Here is a 27,255-nt window from a genome sequence, read left to right as displayed (position 1 = left end):
ATTCATTTGGTGGTACTTTCCCTACCAAAAAAGCACCCCTCCCACTTCCCCTCCCTGCCATGGTATCTCTTCTCTCAGTCAGCCAGCCTGAAGACCCTACTAGAGTGATCTCTGTCTCCTCTCTCTTCCTCTGGAGACCCAGCAGCATGCTGTAATGGATTTGTAATTTAGATGAAATAAATAACCATCGGCAAACTAGAGACAAAGTAGTTTAAACCTTTCGCTGCCTGTGAAATACATTCAGGGGCAGATTATTAGAGATAATAAAATTGACTGAAGCTTATTGGTATAAGAAGCTTTTTAAGCTGAAATGTTATAATACTTTGATTACGATTAACAAGACTGTATTTGACCTTTTTTAACAAGAAAAAAGTGAGAGGGATAGTAGAGTATCAAGGGCCCTTTTGTGTATTAAGTTTTATAATGTTTATAAAGCATAACGGCAAGTTTCTGCCCAGTGCTTTTATTTTAGCATAGCAATTACTGAACATTTACGCTGTGCTAAGTACCTATGCTAAACTAAGTGTTTTAGGTATAGCATCTCATTTATCCTTCCACTAGCACCGTGATGGATGAGAGAGGTTAACTGACTTGCCCAGTCAGTGGGATAGCAAGAAGCAGAGCCAGGATTCAAACTCAGGATTCTTTATAGCCTAAATCCATGCTCTTGCTCATTAGGGTTTACAGCCTCCCTTGCGAGCCTATGATTCAACCAAACCTGGAACTATAATACAGTCATTGCACATACACTTCTTACGCCTTTATACCTTGTTCTATCCCATATCACCTGCTTAGCTACCTATATTTGGGGGTATTTTTACCTTCATTCCAGCATCTTTGCTCTCAGTTTCCTCATGTTTCTTTTATCCATTTCTGAGGTCTGTCTGTACAAATTTTGAAATATCTTTCCTTTACTAAGCCCAATTTAAATACTTATTAAGATTTCTTTTGAGATTTTAAGCCTAGGTTTGCCAGGAAATGTCTGCCCAAACACTTTTTTCACAGAATTAAAGATATATGTAGGAAAAGGGAGTATCTTTTCTATGGCTGGCAATGATGCAAGCATCACCACAGAACTTTAAGCATGTGAATGGTATCACTGATCCAACTTCCAGTCCGATGTGATCTTGTACACAGAACTCAGTATGCATGCTGAGTAGCTGAAAGGGAATTACTGAGAGGGTGTAAGTTATTTTGAACGCTACAAAGTAATCACAGTGCGTCTACACAGTTCCTTCAGGCATCATATCAATTTTTTTCCAACTCCTTAGACATCAAGCTATATCTAGAGAATGTGGTGAATACAAACACCCAGTGATAAAAGAAACAACAAAAATACACCATATCAATACCTATGGATGTTATTGTTGGCAGGTAAGACTACTAAGAAAATTATCATAGTCAGTGCCCAGATATTGGCAGCTGAACTGGAAGTCTCACCACTGTGAACTTTGAGGACTATGGAGGACGCTTTGAACTGAAACATGGATGCCTACTTACCCCATGGCCTGAACAGACTTTACCCTTGGAATCGAGTGGGCAGCTGCTCATATTGAGGGCCTGAATCTGTAGGCACTTCCGATCTAAACACATCATAGATGGGCCACATGGCGTCCCATCTTCCACATAGCCCACATCTGTGTCATCATCTAAAACCACATGAGCACCACTAAAAGGAGAAACATATTCATACAATCATTAGCACCACACTTAGAAATAAAATGTCAACCTGAATGAGCCTTGCTCTTCATGACACTGAAGAGGCTGCTAGGGACATGGATTTCTCCTAGCATCTCTCCACTTTTCTCTTCCTTTCCCCCTTTTCCCCACCTCCCCTTAAGAAAAGAGCATGATAAAAGAAACTACCTTTCCTTGACGTTATTACACCGCACGTCATCAGGAAAAAAAATGTCATCTGCACAAAGCGTATTCTAAATCTTCACTTGTTGTCAAGACCAACATTAAGACTAGGGAGAGATGTTTGTACAAGAACAAGAGAAGCAATTTTATCATAGCTCTCCAAGGCTTTCAGGTGTGTCATGGTACAAAAAGGCAGATGTTGAGCAAAAAGAACAAATAAATTATTATTATTACTTTAGAGGATTGGATTATTCATGATTTAAAAAATTAAGTGGTTCTTCTTTATGGATATTTACTCCTAAAATTTCAAAGTTAGGAACAACTTGAACTTGTATAATAATCAATACTATAATTACTAATAGAGTATCTTGCTGAAAATTTTACAAATACTCCAGTTTAGAATACAACAATTTAACCTAACCAGACTGTTATATCTAATGACATGTGACAACTTACATATTCAAAGGAAGCTTGTGTCCATCAAACTATATTTGAAGACTATAAATTTATCCCAGGAAGGATCTTATTGTCTAAGCCCCTGTTAGAATTGCCTTTAGAACCATTTAGATAAACAGCAATCATTTCACCAAGCCAGCATTATCCAATTTGGTTACCCAATCCATTTACTAAATTTTGTTGAAAATTACTTTTGGATGTTTCCAAATCTTACATTCACTCACATAAGATGAAGGTTTGCTACTTGGGAAATACTAAGGATAAAAGATTGAAGATGCTGAAGGCAATTCTGTAGGGGGAATTACAAAAGTGTTTTGATCAACTACGGTACCATTTGAATGAGAGTATAGCATCTTAGACTTATGACTTAAAGGGAACAATGATTATTTGGAACATAGTATGACTCCCTGGCTTAAAAAATAAGCCTCATACTTTCTGCCCCCAGTACTCACCAATAATTGGATTTCAAATGTTTGCCTACAGCTATAAATAACATTTTAATAAATATTTTCTATATGTGATTGGATATTTATTAAACCATCTTCTAAACTAGATACATGCTACATGAAGTAAAGCTTAAACATTTTTTTTGTCACAAAAAATAAAACACACAGTGTTCAAATAGTGACATATTCCAATGCTCAAAGCTTTAATCATGGGTCAAAACAGATAACATAATTCTACTCTTAAAACTATAATTACAAAGAATGCCTCACTACTAACAACTGGTACAATTTTTGAACAAATACACTTTGCATTTGTTCAAAAATACAACTTTGTTTATTAAGTGACTCAACATGAAAGGTGATAATAAAATCTCAGCATTCCTCTTGTGAGAAATAGAAAAAAACTCCCTTGATTTTTCTAAATTTGTGATTCTCATGATTCATTAGGTTTTTCAACATTAATGTTACCTGCAGTCAATCACTCGGCCTTGATGGTAGAAGGAAGTTGGGATGATCTCACCCTGAAGTTGACCAATACGTGGAGCCCGAGTAAGATTGGTACAGAGTAAAAATCCACAGAACACATCACTAAACATGTTAAAAAAAAAAAAAAAAATAGAACAAGACAGGAGGAATTAAGCTCAAAAAAACCACTATTCAAAACTATTCAGTCCATATATATTCAATAGTCTCTTTCTTTGTAAACAAATACGTTTGTCCAGATATTATTGGTTGGCTATGATCCCCTCCTTCTTTACTAACAGGATCACATTTTTGTTTGGCATAGCCCACTGCCCAGCACTGAAAGATGGTCATGACTGGTGTCAAAGTTAGCCATGAACTTCCATTCCGTACCATCCACTTTCCTAGCCATCCCTCCTGCTCATCTTCCTGGAGCTAAAAGTGGCCTCTGGGCGTTCAGAAGTGAGAAAAAGCCAGCTAGGAAGTTGGTGGGGAGAATTCTGCTTTCTGGATAAAAGGTTAGTCTGACAGGGAGAAGACGCTTTGCTCCTACCCCTGCTTCCTGCGTTTGAATATGGAACCTTTGCATCTATGGTGCAACTGTGAGTTCACAGCATAAGGATAAAAACTCAATATGCGAAGGATTACAGAGCAAAGGGGCAGAAATCATCTGGGTCCTCGGTGACGCTGTTACATGACTCATCCACCATAAGGGCATCTTCAGCCTCTTTGTGAAGTAAAGAACAAACTCTTAAAAAAAATGGGCAGTGAATTGAAGTGGCACATCACAAAAAAGGAAATCCATGTCCAATAAAAGCATGACAATGTACTAAATTTCATTTTTAATCAGGGAAGTGCGTATTAAAACCACATTAATATACCAGTTCACACCCACCAGAAAAGAAAAAGTGAAAAGTCTGATAACACCAAGCATTGGTGAGAATATAGTACAACAAAATTCTCATATACATAGTACTGCTGGTAGGGTTTACTAATACAACCATTTTGAAAAAACAGTGTGACGTCATCTGGTAGCACCAAAAATATACATCACCTATGACTTAGCATTTTTTCTTCTAGGTACAGGCTTTAGAAAAACGTCCAAATGTGCACTAAGTTACGTGTAAAGAATGTTGACAGCAGTATTGTTCCTAATGGCCAACACATGGAGACAATCTAAATGTCAATCAACATAGAATGAAGAAACAAATCGTGGTATGGGAATGGGAATGAAAGTAAAACAAATGAACAGAAAAATGGACAGTTGCCCACATCCTAGAAGACTCTTACAATGAGAAGCAAAATACAAAATAATATAGGAAGTATGATTCCTTTTATATAAAGTTACCAAAACTTTTGGCAAAATATGTCATCTAGAGATGAAAAGTTAGGCAGTAAAGCTAAAGAAAAGCAAGAAAGTGACTGACCAAATGACAGCACCTCCAGGAGAGAGATGGGGGCACTATGACGGGGGAGCATAATTTTCTGAGATACCTCAATGTTCTATTTCTTGATGCAGGTAGAAGTTACATGGAAGTTCACTTCATAATTATTTGGTAAAATGTATGCTTGTGTATTATTCACTTTTCTGTTTATATATTATATTTCACTAATTTTTTAAAGCTTCAGAGAACACACATTGATTTTCTTTATCTTGTTGGTTGTTGTATGTTCTATTACCAAACATTCAAAAGCTATCTTTTACAATGATCTGATGAAATGCCTCCCAAACTTTTTGACGTCACAAGAGACACAGAAAAATAATCAGATTTGTCTAGGAGTTAATGAATGAACCTAACCAAACCCAGAGGCCTCTGATCCCATGGACTTTTGACAAATGTAGGACCCATCTTCTCCTATTCCCTGGCACCTCAAGGACTGAACACTGCAGAACACCTGGAACGTCATTCATGAGACATCAGGTGAGAAACTCTGTGCTCTATTTTGGGTTAATTTTAAAGAAATTATGGTGGTCCCCTAATGATTTGTTGCCACTCATCATCAAAGCCTAGACAGAACTGCAAAGCTTCATAAAGTGCAATATAGAAACCATTAACTAGAGAAATTAAAACTTCCCTTAAATCCTTGCTCTGCTTCAAAATTGGGAGAAGAGTCCTCATTACTATGGAGGGAAAACAGAGCTTTGGTCTGTAACTTAATGGTCCCATAGATCCAAGTCATTGAGTTAACTTTAATGAATCATTAAATCACAATTTTAACTGTCCTCAAAATGTCACCGATGAGCTCTGAAAATATCTCATTTCCTTCGTAAAGATGCCTCCCATATGTTCTAACTAGATGCTTTATAGAGAGAAAAATAAATTGCCGTTATAGATATTAGATGTTGAATTAAATCAAATGGTGCTGCACTTGTAAAATTATCAAAAATATACGTAATGTCACTTTGAATGGTCCCTATTTAGCTTATAGAACTCTGTATATACTAGTACATGTATAGTCCATATCTTCTAGCAACAATAGAAAATTAAAACCTAATATTAATTTGTAATACCTTGGCAAAGTATCTCTTCAAAACAAGCATCAAGTAAAATATAGCATGTGAGAAATTTTCTGAATTTTACAGAAATGGTGTGAGTCTGTGCCATAGACAAAGTTTAGTCCATGGTCATTTGCCTCTAGATACACTAATTTATTTTCTACATGCATACTGTAAAATTTGAAATAGCTACACATTTATTAAAAAATTGGTAACATGTATTTTATGCCCATTTCACATTTGAATCAGGGCTTCCAAGTCCATTCATTAGGCTCCAAGCTGACCACTCACTGTTTGCTGCACTGGATCCACCGGTCTCCATCCTTGCCACAGTTTCCCTTCTCCGTGCCTTCTGTATTCAGCTTTTCATAACAGAACTTGTCAGACCCTGAAGCCTCTTTTGAAGACGAGCAAGAGAAGAAAATCTATTTCAGTTCTCTTTGTTATCCATAACCAGTAGTGCACTGGTAAACATTTAACAACTAGTTTCTCCAAAAATAAAATAAAATCCCAATTTGCAGCATTTACCAATTTCCATGGTGTAAATACCATTATGTAAATTTCCATGGGGTACTACATGACTAATTTCAAAGTATCAATGTAATGTCAACTGGCTTCTAAAATTCCGGAAGATTTAACAGTTGGCTCTCGCAAGCTAATACAAGACAGCTCCAACACACCACTGCTTTTACTAACTTGAGAAACAGATGTATTCCCAATTCTTGTTGGTGGGTTTAAAGGTGTGAAGTAGGAATGATCATCAGCAGAAATTAGTGAAGTGACACATAGAAAACTAATAAACATTCTTAGTCCTGTTTTATTTAATATTAAGAGATACCATAAAGTTTTAGTCAATTAAGATTTTATGTTGGCACATAGGTTTTGATATTTAAACCTCTTAAAAGACAAGTATGTCTCTATTATCTTTACTCTGCCAAAACTGAAGCACCAAAAGTAAATCTTCAGTTACATGATATTTATCAAACACTGAAAAATCGCTTGTGCAGGGGCTCTATTCTCCTATTGTGTGCTTTCTCTTCCTTTGGGGGTGACCAAGGCCCAGGCAGCAAGGCAGACCCATTTCTCTCTTCTGGTCTGGCCCTCAAGAGCTGAAGTTCACTGGCGAGGCACTGTAAATGTCAGGAAAATAACACGTGCATTAACATTTGAGGGAGGCGGCCGGATGGCTCAGTGGGTTAGAGCACGGCACTGAACAACAGGGTTGCCGGTTCAATTCTCACATGGGCCAGTGAGCTGTGCCCCCTGCAACTAAGACTGAAAACAGTGACTAGACTTGGAGCTGAGCTGCACCCTCCACAACTAGATTGAAGGACAATGACTTGAAGCTGATGGGCCCTGGAGAAACACACTGTTCCCCAATATTCCCCAATAAAAAATAAAAAATAAATGTCTCTTAAAAAAATACATTAAAAAAAAAATTTAGGGAACATACTGAGAATCATAACCATGTACCCGAATCTATCTCTCTCTGCACTTCGGGAAGTACCTGTATTTCTTCACTTCAAACTGAGGATAGTAAATTACAGAATTTAAAAAATAAGGGCTGGTACTTTCCTGGGGTTAAAGAACAGAAAGCTAACTTGCGGGGCAAATGTTAAATCCAAGACACAAAGTAAATTACACCAAGTGGCTGGATAATGAACACGACCGCTACACTCAATCCAATCTTTGCAAGTGGATGTAACACCCCTTTTCTGACAGCCATAAGCACCAGAGGACACTGTTCGGTTCTGATAACAAGTCCCCAGCTTCAGTAGTTGTTACCTGTGGTTGGGTGACTAATAGTCACAGTTCTCGTTATCTCACCCTCTTCTGAATTAAAAAAAAAGAAAAGAAAAAAAATCGCTCCACGCTGTACTTTTCTTTCAGCAAGACTGGCAGAGAAGAACAATATGAAGAGAAACCAGTGTTGAACCATCTAGCAGGAAAACGCAACCTACTTGTTCCCCAGATGTACTGACACTGGTTATCCCGGGTCTTGCACTCCCCATTGTAGCAGCGGCCCTGAGGACAGGAACACACGTGTCATGACGCACATGGAGCCAGTTTCACTTCCCACCATATTTTTACTGCAAGGTCTCCTTTTCTTTGTTTAGATAAAGTTTTTGGGTTTGTTTTTTTTTCATCCCATACTCTAATAATTTGCACAGTAAAAATAAGAATCACAAACATCTTAAAAGAAGCATGAGAATAACAGTTAAAATCTAAAACTCAGAACAGACCTCATAGTACAGCTCTTTAAATCCAAACAAATCATCAGACAATTTAAATTTTATGGTAAACAAAAATTGGTATATTTCTTTGGGTGATACCAAAATGATTCTTTGCTTCTTTTGTATGTGAATGGTTAGGTTATAACATGGATTCGGGGGGGGGGGGGGAGAAACTCGTTATAACAGATTTTCATATATTTCCATAATAAACGGACTGATATTGAAAGATAGGAACAACTCAATAAATTAGATTCCTAATTCTTCAGCCAGTAGGCTGTTGCCTTGTCCTCAATCTGAACAGTTTACCACCCGTTAAATACAATATATTTAATATTTGGTCTGACGTGAAGCAACTCTGAATTAGAAGATCACTGCAATAATTTACTGTCATTCTGAATTGCGATTTCCCTTCAAAATTACATTTAATCAAAAGAAAAACCCCCACAAACTAATCCTTTTAAAATTACATTTAAAATGTATAGCCTAGCATACCTGATTTTGATTGCATGCATATCCATCTTGCTTATGAAGATTTGGTGGGCACTGAAAAATATCATCTTTTTAGTTAATGTTCAGCATAAGTACCCTCAGGTATGTGCACAATACATAAAAATGCAAAAAAAAAAATGCAAGCGTGGTGAATATATAATTAGCAATGTTGAGAAAAACATGAGTAACTCCTTAAGTAGGTTATCTAAATTAATTCTCCTATTATTGGTAAAAACAAATAAATTAGGTCCATGCAGTGGGTGCTTTTTATGTTTCTGTTTTCCATGAGGTGGACTAGAATAATAACTTACATTCACTTGCTTACTAGAGTTAAAAGTAGAAGGGATTAAAAAATGAACAATGAAGGAAATGAATCAGCTTGCTCTGGAGGAGTGAGTAAACACGTTCAGGAACTAATTTACAAGACCAGCTTAGCTCTGAGAAAAATGTCAAGTCTATATTTGACACCCACGGAGCTCACCTATAGGGCATATTACTTAAAAAGAAGAAATATCCTGGCTTTGGACTCAGTGATTCTCCATTACATTTCCGACCTCTCAAACCACACACTTGTTACTAGAACAATCCTGAGGTGATGGATATTTCTTTTTTCAGGTTTATTTACCAAATAATTGTTTAAAAGTACACTTCATTTTCCCCCAAAATTACCCTTAACAAATTAAGTTAAAATGTTTACTCTCTGTGCATTTCAATTACCACATTTAAGAGAGCTATTAAAAAAAAAAAAGTTCTACTCAAAGGCTCTGCTACAATGTTCAAAGCAAATTTGAAAAGAGGTAAAACGAAAAACACAGGTATGGCAACTGACTAAGAAACAGCAATATGCACTCAGGGCCTCCCTCTTGCATTTCACCTCCTCATTAAGACGGTTCCACTCTTCCAATTATTCAGGCCACAAACCACAGAATCATCCTCTGTTTCTCCCACACTGTCTTTCTAGTCTGTCAAAAAACCCTGATAGCTCTACCTTCAAAATATAATCACTATCTGACCACTTTTCTCCATCTCCACTGCTACCACTGGTCCAACCCATCACCATCTCTCTCACCTGGTTATGCACCCGATCCTCCTGCTTCCACCCCAGTCACCTTATAGTTGATGGAGCTACCAGAGTATTCCTTTAAGAACGTAAACCAGACCATGGCACCCCTCTGCTCAGTAGCTTCCCAGTTTACTCACTGGCCTTCAAAGTCCAACACGAACTGCTGCCCCCAACCCTTTCATCTCCCTGACCTCGTTCCTGCTCCCTGCCCTGACTGGTCTCACTCTATGTGAATGTGCCAGGCATACTGCCACCCCATGGCCTTTGTCCTGGCTCTTCCATCCATCTTCCCTCCAGATGTCTGCATGGCTTGCTCTCTCACCTTCTTGGCTTTGCTCCAATATCAGCATCTCAGCGAAGCCTTCTCTAACCATGTGCTTCAAAACTGTAACTCCTGCATGCTTTTTCTCTGTTCCCTGTTCCCAGGTTTTCTTTTTTCTTCTCCATAGCACTTATCAACAACCAACAATTCATATATAGCAGGGCCTCAAATAACATTGTTTTGTTATAACATTCATGAGAAAGAAAAAAACAACAACAACTGATTTCAGCAAGGGCCATTGTCTGTGTGGAGTTTGCAGGTTCTCCCCATGTCTGTGTGGTTTTTTTCTCTGGGGACTCTGGTTTCTTCCCACATCCCAAAGATGTACACGTGAGCTGACTGGCACGTCTAATTGTTCCAGTCTTAGTGAGTGTAGGAGGTGGATGTGAGTGCGCCCTGGATGGAGGGGTGTCCTGTAGGAAAGGATTCCCTCTTTGCATGACCAGGTTGGGACAGGCTCTGGTCACCTGTGACGCTGAACTGGAATAAGCGGGTTGGGAAAAAATGCTCTTACTTGCTTTTATTCATCTTTCCTAAATGTCTATATAGTTTACATGTATTTCAATGTTTAATATTAGAAGTGTTTAGGGTCTTTATTTACAAGTTCAGTGATGTTTTTGTGACAAGAAATAGGCCATAGGAACTTAACTCTTGTTCATGTCAATTAGCCTATGGTAAAACTGGTTTTGTTATATGTTGTTAAACTTAAAGTCACAGTTTCTGGGAACCTATCGACAACATTAACTGAGGACTTACTGTATTTTACTTTTTTATGGGTCTATTGTTCCATCCTAATATGAGCTCTGTACAGAAAATCTCCATACAGGGGTTTTGTGTTTTGTTCCCTGGTGCCTCCCTAGCACCTAGAACAAAACCAGGCTCAATTATTACTGAGTATTGGAAGATGCTCAGATACTACAGGCTGGCTAAGAAAATACATGAGTGACCCATACAGATACAATTAAGTTATTCTATTCTGCACCTACCAAGCTGTTTATCAAGTTCATTATAGAAAGGTAACAGAACCAATTTAGAATTGCTAAGAAGTAGTAACTTACTCAGGAGCATATTGAGAAAAATTGCTTTGGTTCGATGTCTTTCCAAAGAATAACTAACTCTCATATAAGCTTTTATTGACCACAGCTTTTCATTCAACCTGATGATGACTATTCAAAGGATGTAATTATCAGCACTGAAACCTGGTGTACGGGGCCAACTGCACAAAAACAGAGCTCCTATGGCCTCTTTCACGCATCTAAATCCACTCAAAACATAATCATTATCTTACTAATCAACTAACAGTAATTATTCACTTACTCCAAGATGAATACAACCACACTGAACAAAAATGCCAAAGAACTGTTGCTACCAGAATAGGCATGTCAGGGTCTAAAATTAATTTGTCATCTTTGACTTTTGTGGTGTTTCAATAGAAAAAAACTTACAGATTTCTTTACTAATGAAAAAAACAAAAACCCTTGCTGTAAACTGTCATAGCTACATGCAAGATTTCTAATCAATCTACTTTTAGTTTAAGCTAATAAAAGCCAGTTGCTTATCTTTGACACGTTTAATAAGGGAAATTATGGAATGTCTTAGATTCTCTGGAGATATTGCAAATGGAAGAACCATAAATCTGTGTATTTTATTCTTCCTGTGAGTACAGCTCAGGATTCAGTCTCTAAATGTCATGCCACGCCCGTTTTATGCTTTACAAGAAGGTTCACTGGAGGCTGGCTCCAACAGTGCAATAGCATTTAAATGGGCTTATTTAAACTGTTATACTATCCATTTAGATGACATGTTTCATAGTGCTAACAAAGAAACATTTCCCACATCTTTCAGAAATATCTCTGTTATATCGTCTAGTATTGTTTGCCAAGGAGTTCTCGCAATTGCAAAAGCATTGTTTATTCTATATCAATTGTGAGTTTAAAAGTAGCTCGAAGGTATCAGTAAATGTTATTATCAAAATTAAGCAAAAAACATACGAGATAAAAGAGATCACGTCAAAATATTGCCAATTGTACTGATTCTCAGAGATCAAATTTCCTTAATCATTTTAAGTATCAATTGAATTCAAAATTCACTGCCTCTTACAAAGCAGAAGAATTTGGGGGAATTTTAACTCCCTCTACTTCAATTATTTATTTTAGGTTCGTTCTGGTCATATAAAGAAATTACTACCCAAAAAAATGCTATTCTTATATGCCACTGAGAAATTTAAATGATCTAAATATCTGCCACTGGACATAGAAACCAACTGATAAATACCCATGACAGACTCTCATGCAATCATAAAAAGGATATTTAAAAAACAAATGTGCAATAGTCTGGGAAAATGCTTTTGAAATACTGTCAGAATGAAAATAAAGGTAGAATGAAATCCAAAATTCTTCCCAAGTTCCTACCTGTCCTGATTCCTGACTTCTCAATCATTTCCACTGCTCTCCAGCTATCCCTGCTTTCAGTCCATCTCTTGAAGGAGCCGAGCTTCTATATTCACTGTTTTCTGACTAGCTCCTTTTTTTTGTGTTTCTACTTAAATGCCAACTCCTCCAGGAAAATATACCTGATCACCCCACTGAAAGCTCCTCACCCCATCATTTTCTTCATATCGCCTTATTTTATGCTTAGCACTGGCCACCACCTGATACTTTTGCTCACTTGTTTCCGATTCTCCACCCAGTAGAGTGTAAGTTCACGAAGAGCAAGGACTTGTCCATCTTGGTCCCTACTGTATCCCCACACCCATAGCCATGCCTGATCTATAGCAGGTGCTCAACAAATGTTCATTTGAATGACAAAGACTTAGAATAACATGATATGAGCCTTTAAAGCATAAGAAGTATATAAAGAAGGAATGTTGGAAGGCAACATTCGTTATAATGTTGTAATAATTTTTAAATGTGATCATTTTAATGTGAAGAACAAAGCGTATGGGCCATGAAGCCAGAGCTGTGTAAGTGGAAGGGAGATGGCAACAGAGTTGAGAAAGGCCTTCTGCTCCCAATTCCACTTCAACCAGAGCATTCCTACTTGTTCCCTGCTTGCCACGTTGGGCTTCCACCCAAAATGTTGTTAAAAGAAAGGGTTTTGTGGCTTTAAATTATTTGAAAACAGCACATTAGTGTTTCACTGGTGTTTTAGATATGTGGACCAGGAAAGAAAAATCAACGAGTTGGGTATAAACGATATGCAAAGAACTAATTATGGAAAGGAAACTTGGAAGAAAAAGAGATTTTGGCCCCAAAAAACTACAGCAAATGTTCTTAAAGGCATGGTAGAGAGCTAGAAATTACTGGAAAACAAAATGAAACAAAAACCAAAGGAACCAAAGTATATTCACACATGTAATCCAAACTGAAGCCTTAAATCCGTATTTACAAGGAAAACGTATTAGCTAGAACTGTGTTTTCCATACCTGGCCAGAGTCTCCGGTACAATATTCGGTAATATCGCACCCATTCACAGCCTCCCGACAGTCATACCCTCGTGGCTGAAACTGCAAATGAAAATTCAATATAAGGAGCCAGTACTAATTAAAATTTCAAAGAGTTAGCATTCTCATATTCACCAAAAATTATGATACTTTCTCCTAACCATCACCAAACTCTTCTTATGAATTAGCAAGATAGTTGCAGAATAGAGACAAAGCCAGATACCATTCTCTATAGTAAATATGAAAATTAACCAAGGCAGTAGATGTTTAGATTTTTAAATCCACCGTCTTGGAGTATTATTTTTAGAAAAGAATGTGATAGCAATTATATAAATAAAAAACAATAGTGTGGCTTAAGACAAAAGAGCAAATCACTAAAATATAAGCATTTAAGATCTTCCTGAAGATTGACATACACACCCAATGTTCACAAACTTACTTATGAACTTGGATATATTAATCTTGCTTCAGCTAAATATACACAATAAATTTCAGTGGTTCCCTTCAGCAACACCAGTAGAATGTCTACGGTATACAAGGCCTTTTGTTTGTCTGAATGGGGATAGGTACAAGAGGAAGCAAAGAACCCACTCCTCTTGAGCAATTTATAATCTGGTAAGGGACATAGGGCACTAAGCTAGAATCTTCTAGAATACCATAATGCATAATACCCATTGGTATTGAATAAAATAATCAAATCATGTGATTTTATAGTTAAAAGGAATATTAGAGGTTTTATAGATGAGGAAAAGGAAGATTTAAAAAACGGCTTTCAAAAGTTAACTGGAGGTCTCTATAGATGGAAGTAACTATGTATCTACACACATATAAACATGCATTCATGTATTACTTCCTTATCTAGCTCTTTTGCCTTTATAGGGGATTTAAAAAGCCAAATGTAAAAATATGAGCAGTAGCTTTTATGCTCAAGGTCTAAAATAAATTAGGGTAAGTTTGAAAGAAAAATGCTATAAGTAGGTCATATTATTTAAAAAGGCACCGGAATTGTCCCTCTTATATTCAACCATTAACTTGGTTTGAATCTAAGTTAGTGGCACAACTCTCAATGCTTATTTTGGAAGGACTATAGGTACATTTTTTAAAGAACACACTGGAGGATAGGATGGTTGATGGTGAATCGTAGTAAAGGTAAATGCTGTGACTGACAGAACTTGGGTAGATTTACTGGTTCTACAAAATTGCCAGGCTAATATGCACAATGGCAACCAACAAATTTGTGGCAAGCTATGTACACATTGAGATATTTGGCTAATATGTCAATGAAAAGAAAGATGGAACTGTCAGAGAACTCACAAGACATGAGGTATTGTTACAGCAGGGCCCGTCGCTGCAATGGGCCCCATTGGAGAGGGAGCATTTCTTACAGCACAATCCATAGCATTCCTAGAAAAAACACTTCACGTGAGTGAGGAAACTTTCCCACTGGTCATTCAACACTCTTCCCACATGTGACTTATGCATAATCCAGATGAGGAGATTTATACAACAGTAAGCAAATACTTTAGGAAAGAATTAATCACTTTAAACAATGATAGATTCCTTTCTGCCATATTTCTCAGCAAAGCCTGATCTTCTACGAAAGTACTCCTCTACCAAAAACTCAGCTTATTTCTTAGCAGGCACCCCACCCTTGGTTAGCTCTATTATTCTTAATACTCAACCTAATTTTATAAGGACAAAAATAATACACAACATAGAAAGAATGTTTCGTGATGTGATACAACTTGTCTGAGATGAATGTAAGCTATGAATTTTTAAGAGGTAGGGAATTTGATTAGAAGAATCGATTAGGTGTTTTTCAGACAGGGCCATGAGAACATTAATTCTAATGTGTCTGAGCTGGGATTAAGCATTGATGAGAGAGATCAGAAAGAAAGGCAGTAAGACCACGATGGATGACAGCGCAGGCTTCTCACTAATGCTGTTCGTGTTTGCTCTGGGGAGGAGCTGTGCTGAAGGAAGGAAAGATCTCTTATACCTACCACATGGAAACCACAGTCGCATTCCTCCCCAGCTTCTACATATCCATTTCCACATTCTGTGGGCTCAAATAGCTGAAAGAGAGCGGGAGAGAAAGAAAAATATTTTAATTTATCACAGAAAATCAACATACCAATCGGGCCATATACATGGCCCTTTAATCAACTACCATGTGATATTCTGTGATCTGTTATTATGGCATCTTATAAATGATGTCTGTGTGGGAAATACTGTTCACTTATTAATAACACTTCTAAAAACCATATTTTAAATGGGGTAATATCTCTTGGAGGATTCTCTAGTGGTGGGCTCCAGGGATGACCTCCACCATTAGAGTTACTTTTTATGGAGATAAGCTGTCAAGAGGAATAGATCACTTTTCATATTTGCTAATGGAGCTAAGATGCATTGCTAAGAAGACTCACATATCCAACTTGCAAATTTATTTCAAAGCAGGTAAGAAGACATGAAAATTGTCAAAAAGATAAAAATACTTCTGTCAGAGCCACATGTGATACATACAATCAAACGCAGGTAAGTTTAGAAAAACATGTGGCTGGACATCCACTCTCATCATTCTCACTGAAAGGAAAGCCACACAGCCTGAAGCACATTAAGTACATGTGCAGACATACTCATAGATGGACAGAATGCTGTCAGTCATTCCTGGAGCAATGGAAGGGTCAAATTTCTAGAATAATCCACCTTACTGCTTGCCAGATAGTCTCTATTGCAACCAATTGTGAAAGCAGTTGATCGTTTATGAGAACCACTCCGATTTCTCAGCACCTGCGGCCAGATTTCTCTGTGCACATCCACCACACCTGGGTGAAGACTGAAACAGCACATCCTAACCCAAATGCTCGGAGCCATAAATATGAGAATGAGAAAGACTCCTTACCAGCAGCAACATACCCAAGGAAGGGTTGGCTTCCACTGAGTCTACCTGAGAAAGACCTGATCCTCCTTCCATTTCCAGGAAGGGAAAACTATTATAAGAAGTAACAAAGGTTTACAGGATATTTGGGTGGGACTCCCCTGTGGGAAAGTCCAATGAATAAGATCCTAATGTCTGTAGTATTTTGATCAACAGGCAGGAGAAAATGGGAAAGGAAAGGGCAGACGGGAACATAACTAGGGCTTTACATCAGGTCTCCCATGTAACCAAACGTTAGATTTCATTCTTAGGACTCTTCCATCTTGGGACAGGTCACTGTCACTAAAAACACTTGAAAAAAGTCAGTTCTTTGATACATACATATAAACTATTTCACTGGAATCCATAGGGGCTTTTTTTAAAAACCACGCTAATATGCAGAATGATGGATCCTTATATATACACTAGAAACCCTAACCTTTCCAAACAACTCAGCGTTGTTTCCTCAGGTGTAATGCTTGTAATTAGCTGGTGAGCTATAAGGCAGGTAAAATTAACCATGTACACTATAATTCAAAAACACCAGTTAAACACATTAATTCATTATTACTCATTTCATCCATTTTAAACACTCGGAAGCTTTCAGATTTCTGCTGCATTGAGATGAATGCCATTAAAGGAAAGCAGCCACGTTTAATGATGCAAGGTCACTTTAAAATTCCTGTTTCTTTTTCTGCATCCTGACTGAGATTTTTTATAAATCTCAGGCATCAAACTACCATCCCCTGACTGTAGCAGTATCACTTAATTATGGGGATAGGAATAAATTATTCTGTCAGTTATCCAAGTTAGTCACTTTAAAAAATAAAAGGCTAACATGATTTCACTGCTCTCTCAATTTGCAGAGTATTAAACATTTTGTATAGTAATGGACTATTTTTGACTCATGAAGTAGTATTTTAAAAGGAAATACGAACTGTGCAATGTTAGAATTCCTATACCATCTGCTAATTAACATCGACCCTGTCTTTTTGCCTGTTGAGCAACTCTTCCTAACGTCCTACTATAGGTCCACAGTCCCTAATCCAAATCCCTAACAGCTGGTGAATTTGAGAATTCTGGCTTTTCTGGATTTTAGAAAAGTATGATGCATTTTTCCATGCTCTGCCTAACAGCCCTGAGGGGCCTGGTACACACCCTATAATCAAACACATCAATATTTCTGCAGTAAGACTTATGAATATTTACACTATAAAGAATAAAGATTTTTCAGTTCAGGACAATGTATTTTTTGAAAACTCTAAAAAACACTGCCAATTTTCAGAACTTTTTGAATGAAGAAATTTGTGGATAAGGGATTGTGACACTATATTATATGAACTTTGATGAAATGTCAGTTAACAACATGGACCTTCCTAAGTAAAGAGACTGTATAATATAAATACATATGTGTATTTGTGGGATCTGTAAATACCTTGGGACATTTTTTGACTAGCTGATATTAGGAATGCTTCCTACCTGGGAGAACAGACCACTCAAGGAAGAGGAAGAGGAAGAGGAAGAGGAAGAGGAAGAGGAAGAGGAAGAGGAGAGGAGAGGAGAGGAGAGGAAAAGGAAAGAAAAGGGAAGGAAAAGAAAAGCCAAGATATTAGTTACACCCCTAGAGACAGTTTTAAGAGGAAATGGAATTTTTGTCAGAGAAATGGGTTAAAGTAATATATCTTAGTATAAGCCACTATCTCTTTGCAGCAGGTGAAAACTCTAACACAAAAATTTCAAAGATATTTTAAAATATTGTTTGTTTTTTGGAGGGAAGGTTTGGGAGGGGGTACAGCTAATACTAAAAACCAAAGATTCAGAATAGTGAAACTATGGTTTTGCCATTCATTTAAACAGGTCTCAGTCTCTAACATGATAAAGTCTTTTATAACTAAATATTAATCTGATTGACAGCAAACCTGCTTTCCAAGACAAATACCTGAAATTTAGCAGCATTCCATGGTAAACAAAAGAAAACAAAACAAAACAAAAACTGAGAAATAATTACACTTTCTAAGTTACTAACCTTTGTTGGCCTGTTGAAAAGACAGGCTCCACCTCCTCTCTGTAAAAAGTCTCTGTACTCCAAAATGCTGCACTTTGAGAACTTTCGGGAATGGGATACCCTGAGAAAATAAAGAACCAATTATATAAATAACTTACCAAAAGCAGTCATCAAAGAAGACAATTAAAAGTCTGGAATTAGAACAAAATGTTCACTCTGGACCCAGATGATTCTACACAAATTTTGACAAGACACTTCTGTTCAAATTGCCAACTAAGTATGTGTGATTGAGTTTGTAAAAGTAGAAATTCAAAGAAAAATCACAGATTTGGGGGCTAAGTTACAACCTCCTCAACACTCAAGCCCTTTTGTGCCCAGGCTTGAGAGTTTTTGAAAAGCTCATCACAAAACTTCGTCATCTAGGCGGTATTTTAAAATGTGGTCATTATTATTTGCTCTGCCTCAGTAAAGGCAAGCACTACTTTGCCTGTCCTGAATAAAAGGAGCTCGGGAACCCATTAGATTTTATTTTGAAGAGGGAGTTTTAGGATCAATTGATTAAAGATTATACAATGCAAGCTTCAGCCAAACAATTCGGGTAAACGAGGATATATATATATATATATATATATATATATATATATATTACTTTATTCTCAGCTTCAACTACTATTGGGTGATATTCATGATTTGATAGGACTATAAGACCCTCTCTATGATTCACTTAATCAAATTTTCATCTCTCTGTCCATACATAGGGGAATATTAGACACATTGTCAAGGTTAAACTAAATCACACACATTGATTCCTTGAGCATATCTATAACAGTAGTTGACTTGAGAGTGAAAGGCCACTTATTCTAGAATGTGATCCAATAGTTTTATGTATCCTGATGTATGAGGACAGTGTATGGAAGTAGGTAAAATCTGCCACTGTTGACAGTGATATCTCACAAGAACTGTGCAGAAATGTATACTTGAGAAAATACATATGAACTTTAAATAGTTTTATTATAGCCTATGGTTAGTCAGTCCAAAAATCTGTTTAGAATTTGGAAGTTGAGAAGACAGAAGACATCTCCTCATAGAACCAATATTGTTAATGGTGTCCTCAAAAAAATGTGTTTAAGGCATAATGTTACTAAACTATGCTACAATAGTATGGAGATCACAAAATCTAACAGTTTCAAATTGAGACTACAAATTTAGACTCCTTAGAAATAAGTGTCCTAAAGTAGTGGGCAGAATGGCTGACTCTCTTTGCAAACCCTCACATTCACACTCCTGTTGTCACCATGAGCTGGACTCCTGGTGGAAGACTAGGAACAGACTCTGTACAAGGGCTTCTGGCAAGCGAGGCTCCTAGGGATCAGGGCAGGACCAGCAATGGTTGATGTGATGAGCAGATGCCTGGCAAGGGCAAAGGAAGTAGGAGAGGCCTATGGGTGAGAAAACATCTCCCATCGAGAAGGAGAGCTTAGGGGGCTTTGGGCCCATGGCTCGCATAGGGTAGGGGTCCCTGAAAAAGAGGGCAATGTTTCCAGGCCCTGGTTCACAGAAGCAATGGCCACTCTGGGGCAGCTTCTCTAGTTCCCAAAGTATCCACAAAAGAAGAAAGGAGATAGGTGAGGAAATGTTCAAATGCCTATCTGTAGAAGACTACCTACTTTAGACCCAATAAATCTGTCTTAATAAAAAAATTATTGATTATATAAGCAGTATAGTACATTTTTTTTATTACAGCAACATGTCTATTTGTGAGTCTCTTAAAATATAAATTGATGACTGAATTGATTTTCACTGACTGCTTCAGGTAGACAACCAGCTTTTATTCTAAGTGTACTGAAAAATTAATGCCTCTGCTAAACTTAGAAGCATTTAATAATGTGCTTCTTTTAAGGGTTAACAGAAATAGTTAGTATATTTTACTTTTGTCAATGACTTTAAATAAAAAATTAAAACATAAAGTGAATTAGTCCTTTCATTTTTAAAATATCAGATAATTAGTTATTGAATGTATACTAAGTGCTTAGCCTAAAAGACCAGTACCTGAGAGACTGTATCCAATTATATGGAGCAATTTCAGCAAAAGGTATACATCAAATGCATGTATAATGAAAAATTACCCTGTTTCCTCCATGATGCAGCCACCCCAGTACTCTGTGCAGTCACATTCTAGTCCAAGGAAACAATAAAAGCAATAGAAGAAAAGGTAAACAACAAAAGTCACATCTCCAATTTGTATGACAGCTCTTGAAATAATTCCTTATTAGCAATTCCATGTCAAATAGGTAGAGAAGGTGACGTCTCACGGAACAAAATCTATTTCCTTTAAATCAAGCGTTCTTTATCCTTTCCAGTAGCATAGGTCGCTACCTAAGACAACCACTGGCAAGAAATACAATTGTACCTCTCCTCATTCTTGTAAACCTCAGAGAACTCATTTAAGTTCCTAGTTCCAATGTTTAATGAAAAATATCCTGGTACAGAAATCAGAAAGCCCGAGTTCTAGTCCAAGTTCTCCTTGATAAGAGAGTCCCACGGGGAAATGACTTAACATGTCTTGGGTCTCAGTGTTTCCACCTCTAAAATGGGGAATGAATCTCTCTGCCTATCTCCCAGAGTAGTTCTGGGGCCCACAGAAGGTCGTATGCCGATGTGTTCTCTGTATACTGTAAAGCTCTATTGCACAAAAGCATTGTGCCATCCTCACAGCTCTGCTCACAGAGCACACTAGAAGTTAGAGAAGAGAATTCAGTTTGCTAGGATAGGCCAGAGACTTGAAGAACACCATGCTAAAAGGTTTAGTAAAAAAGAGCAATGTAAAATAGAAGTTTAAAGAATCATTTAAGTTAAATAACAATCATAGTAAACTTAACACAGATACCAGAGACTGACATATTGATATTGTGATGAGCTGTTCTTTCAATTCCTTTTTTCCTATTCTCTTTTCTATCATACATACAGATAATTTTAAAGAAAGACTTCCAAATGGATTTTTTTAAATTTAAAGTTCAGAACTGGTAACTATTTAGCTAAATAAATAATTCACAAAGGAATGAAGAATTTTAGGAAGAAAGGAACTACACCAGGCATTAGGAATGAACCTTATTTCTCACCCTACACAATCATTCAAGTCAGTAACATCTCTCAGCTGCCCCAGGACTGGCCTCTTCCCAGTTCCAGGGTTTTCAAACAAGGTTGTAACCTGGTCCTACTCCTTAGATACTTAAGGCATCTGTGCCAGCTGATGAAACCCAAAATACCTCCTTTAATTTTCACTATGTGTTCCCTTGGGAAAGCAAATATTCTGAGCAAGATATTAATAAATGAAAGTGGACATTTGCTAAATGCCACTAGACTTAATATACCCATAAAGTGATGACTTAATATACTCATAAAGGGAATCGAGACGCCCCTGGATATGTATTTTGTTTCAAGATTCCATAATATTATGTATTAATGACAATTATTTGACAGTAGTCAAAAAGTATAAAACGTAGGATAATGTTAAGGTAAATTTCTGCCCTTTTCTTCTTTGGGGAGGTGGAATGGAAATATAGCATCTGACATTTCCTCAGAGGGAAGGAAGCTTCCACTTAATCCCTAGTTAAGAGAATAATTTGAGCGATCACCTTGGTCCTTCCTTCCACAGGATTGCAATATGTGAGTTCTAGGCACTCCTGCCACCTACCACAAAAACGTATTAGAAATTATATTTTACTATTGCGCTGATATAAAAAAGGAATACAACCCATATTGGACTTTATTCTGACTGCAAAATAAATGATACTTTTTTAATGGACCCCTAAAACTATTGTGGGCCTTACACACTTTGCCACTAGAAACTCAACCCTGTCTTTCCATCTACCTCTCATCTGATTCATGAAGAGAGGGACAGCTCACAGTCATTGGCCACACTGTCCTACTGGGTGGGATTTGTGGCCCTGTTTGTACTCCCTCTTGGCCTGCCTGCCCACTGCAAGAGAGTGCTATCCTCTACTCCCTCCCCCATGCTTAGAAGGCCCAGGGACAGCGCCTGCCTATAGGGGAGGTTTCCTCTCTAGCATTTCCGGTGGGAGGGACAAATGGATGAGTTTCATTAGAGGTAGGAAGGTGGGTAAGTTTTGAGTATGAGCTCCTCTTTGACTCTAGGTCTAAGCTATTTTCTGCTCCAACTGTACTCTTATTAAACTTGTGAACGAGCCTCACTGGCTTCTTGTGTCTATACTCGAGTGCTTGGAACTCAGAGGGTGAGTACTCACCACCCCAACCCTGCAGTATGAGAAAGCTGACCACGATCTGAGAAAATGAGACGATTTTAGGGATGTTGAAAAAGGGACATTTCTACAACCCAAACAGATTAAGAATTACCTTAAATTGTTCATTTTGTTATTTTTTTAGAGGAAGGAGACATACTGCAATTAAAACATAATGACTTAGGAATAACACATATGTATTTATTGACTGGACATGCATTATACAAACAGAATGGTACATGAAAGCGAGCAAGTAGGTCAGTGTACATACTTGGCTTTCTGCTAGAAGGTTCCCATTGGATTCCAAGGTTTTGAGCCAGGCTCTGCGATAATACTTGTGCCACTGCCATTGGAAGACCATACTGTTTTTCAGAGTTGAAAGTGTGTGGGAAACATTTGAGAGAGTGCACAAAGCTAGTTATTATTTCTTAATCATTACACATATCATCTCAGTTCCCTAAGTAGAGCCTCACAGCATCAAAAAGTGGCATATGTTCCTTTATCATTTCTTCCTTGCAACTGGGCCCAAGAAGCAGAAAGCCTCTTTACTATGTAGCATCTCTCAAAACTTGATACTCTCGCATGGAAACATAACATACAAATCAAAAGGCTGTGCCTCAATTCAACTCATATCAAACCAAGAATAAATTCAACATACAACAAATATGTCAAGAGAGGTCTCCACTGAAAGATGGCTATCGGGATAACCTGGTGTATTCTGGTATTGATCATGGTTTAGATATAGTTGGTTCAGCTTTTTTGGGTGCTGTTGACAACTGTTATAAGAATTTTCTTTATATAAATGAAGGTATCAAAATCTAAACAATAAGATTAAGGAAATAATTGTTTCAATTAATTCTACAAATAGGTAGGTAGAAGGCATAAAAATAAAAATAAAATTTACATCAGGAGAAAACAAAGATACTGATTAGATATGATCACAAACTCTTTGATATAAATGACTTAAACCTTACATGGGCAAAAGAGCATTAAAACTTCTTTAAAAATTAATACGCTTATAAAAACTTATCAATGGAGGTTAAAAATATTTCTACGCTAATCTTCAGCTTGCATTTGCCTGATAAATATGACAACTATCTTTATGAAATAAAATAATATCTTTTCTAACACCAAAGACCACTTTGAATTGTACTTAATATAAACCACTCATACTATATTCTCGATGTCATTATCATCCTAAAAAAGCCTGAGAAGGGATGTAACTGGGCCATAGGAAAAAAAGAGATTAGATCAGATGCAAAGATAAAGGCCTACTTTAAGAAAATTGCCAAAGTTTACCTCATTCACACCAACTCCCCTTGTGCGAGAACAAACACCTCCAAAGTAGCTCAGACTGCTTCTCTTATAGTGGAATGTCACGCGCCTTTAAAAAAAATTGCTATTAGGAAAGTACCATTACATAAGTTTTCCCAAAACATGCTTATACTCCCACCTTGAACACCTGAAACAAATCCTCCTTCAAAAAATCAAAAAATTTTAAATACATTTAAATCTATGTTGTCATAAGTGTGTTAAAATTTATGTCACGTAAATATTCTCAGTTGAGCAAACATTAATTGAGCACCGCCTCACCATCACGTACTGACACAGGAGTTGAGGACACAAAGAGAAACAGACCACAACCCTTAACTTTTTTCTAGTAGAGAATATCCAGTAGTTATACAAAATAGTGCTGATTATTATAAAATGCTGATTAAAGACTGAGAGAAAAGAAAGAGTAAAGGCGAGAGGAAAGGAAGGAGACTTTAGTTGGTTTGATACCAGCACAGAACTGTCTGAAAAGAGTTTTGCTGTAAGTAATGGAGCATCTACTATTATATGGAAAATATATATATGTAACATATAATATATATATTTTATATAATATATATGTGTGTATGCATGTTTTATATATGTATATGTACCACTCCTTTTCCTTAGTGATAGAACTTCAACTTTAATAACTCACCTCAAAATACTGTATTTCCTAGCCTTTCTTGCAGCTCCGTGTGGCCATGTGACTAAGATCTAGCAAATGATTTGTTAGGGAAACTGATGTGTGCAAGCTTTCAGGGAATCTGCTTTAAAAGAGCTAACTCAGCGGAAGGAGTGCTCTTTTGCAGTCCTTCAGGACCATCATTCCTGTTGCCTGTAAGAAGGCTGGAGCAGCAGCAGCCATCTTGAATCATGAGTTGACCTTGTGGCTGGAAGGTCTGAAGGTAAGGATGTGCTCTGAATGTAGATATAATGACTGTGGAACCACCAGCCCAGCACCGGACAACCTACCTCCGTGCTTCTGATATAACAGAGAGAGGAATCCACATCAACCTTATTCAAAATCCATATACTGATATATAACTTAACGGACCCAATGCAAGGATAAAGATAAATGTGAAACCAAAGCCTTCGGGGACATACGAGATGAGGTGCACAGCATCAGCGTGCTGCTTGATGCGCTGCCGGTATTTGGAGAATTCATGGAGCATCTGCACGGGGTTGGTGGTGATGTCGATATGGTCCTTCTCGGTCCAGGTCTCTACAGCCACCAGGACAACCCTGGTATTGAGCTGCTCCTTGTAAATCTGAGGGTAAACAACAGGACAGGTGTAGGAGGAAAACACTGGGTCAAACATGCACAGTCCGTGATTCAGAGTCAGTGGAAGGACAGGAGGGGAGGTGAGAGGAGAACACGAGGTCATAATTAGCTCATCACAAAGAATCTTCTTTTCCTTTCTCTTTTCCAAGAGCAAAAATTAAGCAATAACAATCACACAATTCAGCCTCTCCTACAAGGTTATTTCAATCCCAAATGAGCACATTTCGTGGCCAGGCATCTCACTAGGGGATAGATAAGTAGGGATGTCAAGATTTTAAAGTCTAGACATAAATGTAAAACAGGGTTCAGTAAAAACACCCTCCAAACCTCACAGGAAGTAACAGGCTGGAGCCCGATATTCCTGCTCTGAGTACTGCAGTATGACCAATTATTCCTGCGTGATTGGAATGGATCACGAAATCTTTGGACAAGCACCAACACCATGGCTAGCTTGCCCTTGGAAGCCTTATTATATGAAAAGTAAAATAAGAGTGGGAGAAAATCAAGGCTGTGAGGCTCAAAGAGGGAAGGCAGATTTATACAACCCAGTTCACCCTCACCACAGGATGGTATCACTCGTAACATTTGCATGGTACCCTCCTGCTCTCTTTACTTTTGGCCCAGTAGCTAAATAATTCACACAATTAAGCAATTTCAATGAATGGTGCCATTCTGTCCTATTTTAAAACTAATTAAGAAAATAACAGATGACCTTTGAACACACTGAAGAAAGGGACTATCAGTATGCCTAAATCAACCTGAAGAGATAATGATTTTACAACAAGGAGAGAGTTAAATGTAGACTTTTAAACATTTGGTGGTAAGCTTCGGAACCTTGTATGGTAACCCAAAATAAAAATCACACTTTGTAAGATGTGGTTCTGTTCAATCATGTTAAAATGAATAACACAGAGAGGCTGCCAAGTGAACAGCTTTGGCAAAGGGAAAGTTGTGTTTAATGTTTTCATTTCTATATTCACTTATAATTTCTCTCTGAGAAGATTGATAAGAGCTGAAATTAAAGAAAATCAATAAACCAGGTATAACTTGGTTTTCAGAATTTCAATCCTGACGCTGTGTGCTATTGTAGGCCCATCCATCCACATTATACTTCTGCTTAGCTCTGCCTACTAGGCACTACGTTATGAGTATTTATATTATTGGAGGTGTGGGGACTGTTTAAAAGACAGGAAAGAAGGCAGGTCTTTGGAGAAAATAAGTATCATCTAGATATTTGGCAATTTATAAAATAATTTTTCCCCAGTTAAGAGGGATCATACACTAAATATCAGATAAAAACATATTTAGCTGAACAAAATAGTATTTTACATTAAAATACACGAAGTAGTATGCTATATATAATTTATGGCTAGTCAAACTGAACTATTTATTGGAACATAATGAATTGTATTCACATCTTTGTTGTTCCTAACTGAAGAAGGAAAAAAGGAAGAAAATTTTAACCATCATTCTCTGTAACTTACAAATTGAGAAAATCATCCATGACAGATTTGTAGTGTCAGAAGTCTTTGTAAGGAAATATGTATTTTACTGTTTCAAATTAATTTTATTTGGGGATTACATTTAATTCCATTATCTAGAAATAAAGTCTAAAGCAGTCCTCTAAGGGGAGCACTAAGAAGACATGTTTGGGGGGTTTTCTGTTTGTTTATTTGTTTGTTTGCTTGTTTGTTTGTTTGTTTTGTATTTCCTATATCCTTTAAACATAATCCATCTCAGTCTATTAGTTCTTCTACCATATATTTAAGACAATAAGCTCAACTGTTTATTACTCACAAAGTCTCATTTGCCAACTTTAATTTACACTGTTCTTGAAGCTAATTTTATCCAGTGTTTTTGTTCTCCATAGGCTCTGGTGACAATGAGGTCTAGACATTACTTAGAAGCAACTCTAATGCATCTTTGGAATTCCAAGAATAACAACAGTCCCCTGAAACTCTTATACCACGTTTTGTAAAGCAGATCACTCCATAATTTCTTAGCCAGATGAACTTAAGGATGACATTTTCACTTTTGCCCAAGAAAGAATTAAAGTAACAAGTAAGCACACAGAGATATAAATGATTCCATTTTGGAAAAATAGGTTCATGAAAACTAGGATACTTACGGAATCCACAAGGTTGACCACAGATTTTGCAAAGTTGTTGGTGTGTGCATGAGAAGAGCGATATTTCTTGTACTGAGGA

The 27,255-nt window shown here is 37.2% G+C and overlaps 1 protein-coding gene across 4 annotated transcripts in view; it reads right to left on the bottom strand.

The window, feature by feature from the left end:
• ADAM23 (ADAM metallopeptidase domain 23) overlaps window positions 1-27,255 on the bottom strand; it is a 154,229-nt gene that overhangs the window by 31,068 nt on the left and 95,906 nt on the right. For all 4 annotated transcript variants that reach the window (XM_019726899.2, XM_074340983.1, XM_019726901.2 and 1 more), the window contains exons 10-23: window positions 27,177-27,248; window positions 24,871-25,034; window positions 23,752-23,836; window positions 22,724-22,814; window positions 20,320-20,368; window positions 18,215-18,314; window positions 15,275-15,346; window positions 14,586-14,675; window positions 13,254-13,334; window positions 8,448-8,498; window positions 7,683-7,746; window positions 6,013-6,118; window positions 3,231-3,350; window positions 1,501-1,669 (exon numbers count right to left, since the gene is read on the bottom strand). In XM_019726899.2, coding sequence (XP_019582458.2) covers window positions 1,501-1,669; window positions 3,231-3,350; window positions 6,013-6,118; window positions 7,683-7,746; window positions 8,448-8,498; window positions 13,254-13,334; window positions 14,586-14,675; window positions 15,275-15,346; window positions 18,215-18,314; window positions 20,320-20,368; window positions 22,724-22,814; window positions 23,752-23,836; window positions 24,871-25,034; window positions 27,177-27,248 — 1,314 coding nt within the window. The remainder of the gene's footprint in view (window positions 1-1,500; window positions 1,670-3,230; window positions 3,351-6,012; window positions 6,119-7,682; window positions 7,747-8,447; window positions 8,499-13,253; window positions 13,335-14,585; window positions 14,676-15,274; window positions 15,347-18,214; window positions 18,315-20,319; window positions 20,369-22,723; window positions 22,815-23,751; window positions 23,837-24,870; window positions 25,035-27,176; window positions 27,249-27,255) is intronic.

The sequence above is a fragment of the Rhinolophus sinicus genome, linkage group LG01, assembly GCF_036562045.2.
Source record: "Rhinolophus sinicus isolate RSC01 linkage group LG01, ASM3656204v1, whole genome shotgun sequence".
Taxonomy (NCBI): domain Eukaryota; kingdom Metazoa; phylum Chordata; class Mammalia; order Chiroptera; family Rhinolophidae; genus Rhinolophus; species Rhinolophus sinicus.
The sequence above is the reverse complement of the archived record's forward strand: the minus strand, read 5'-3'. Positions and strand labels throughout refer to the sequence as shown.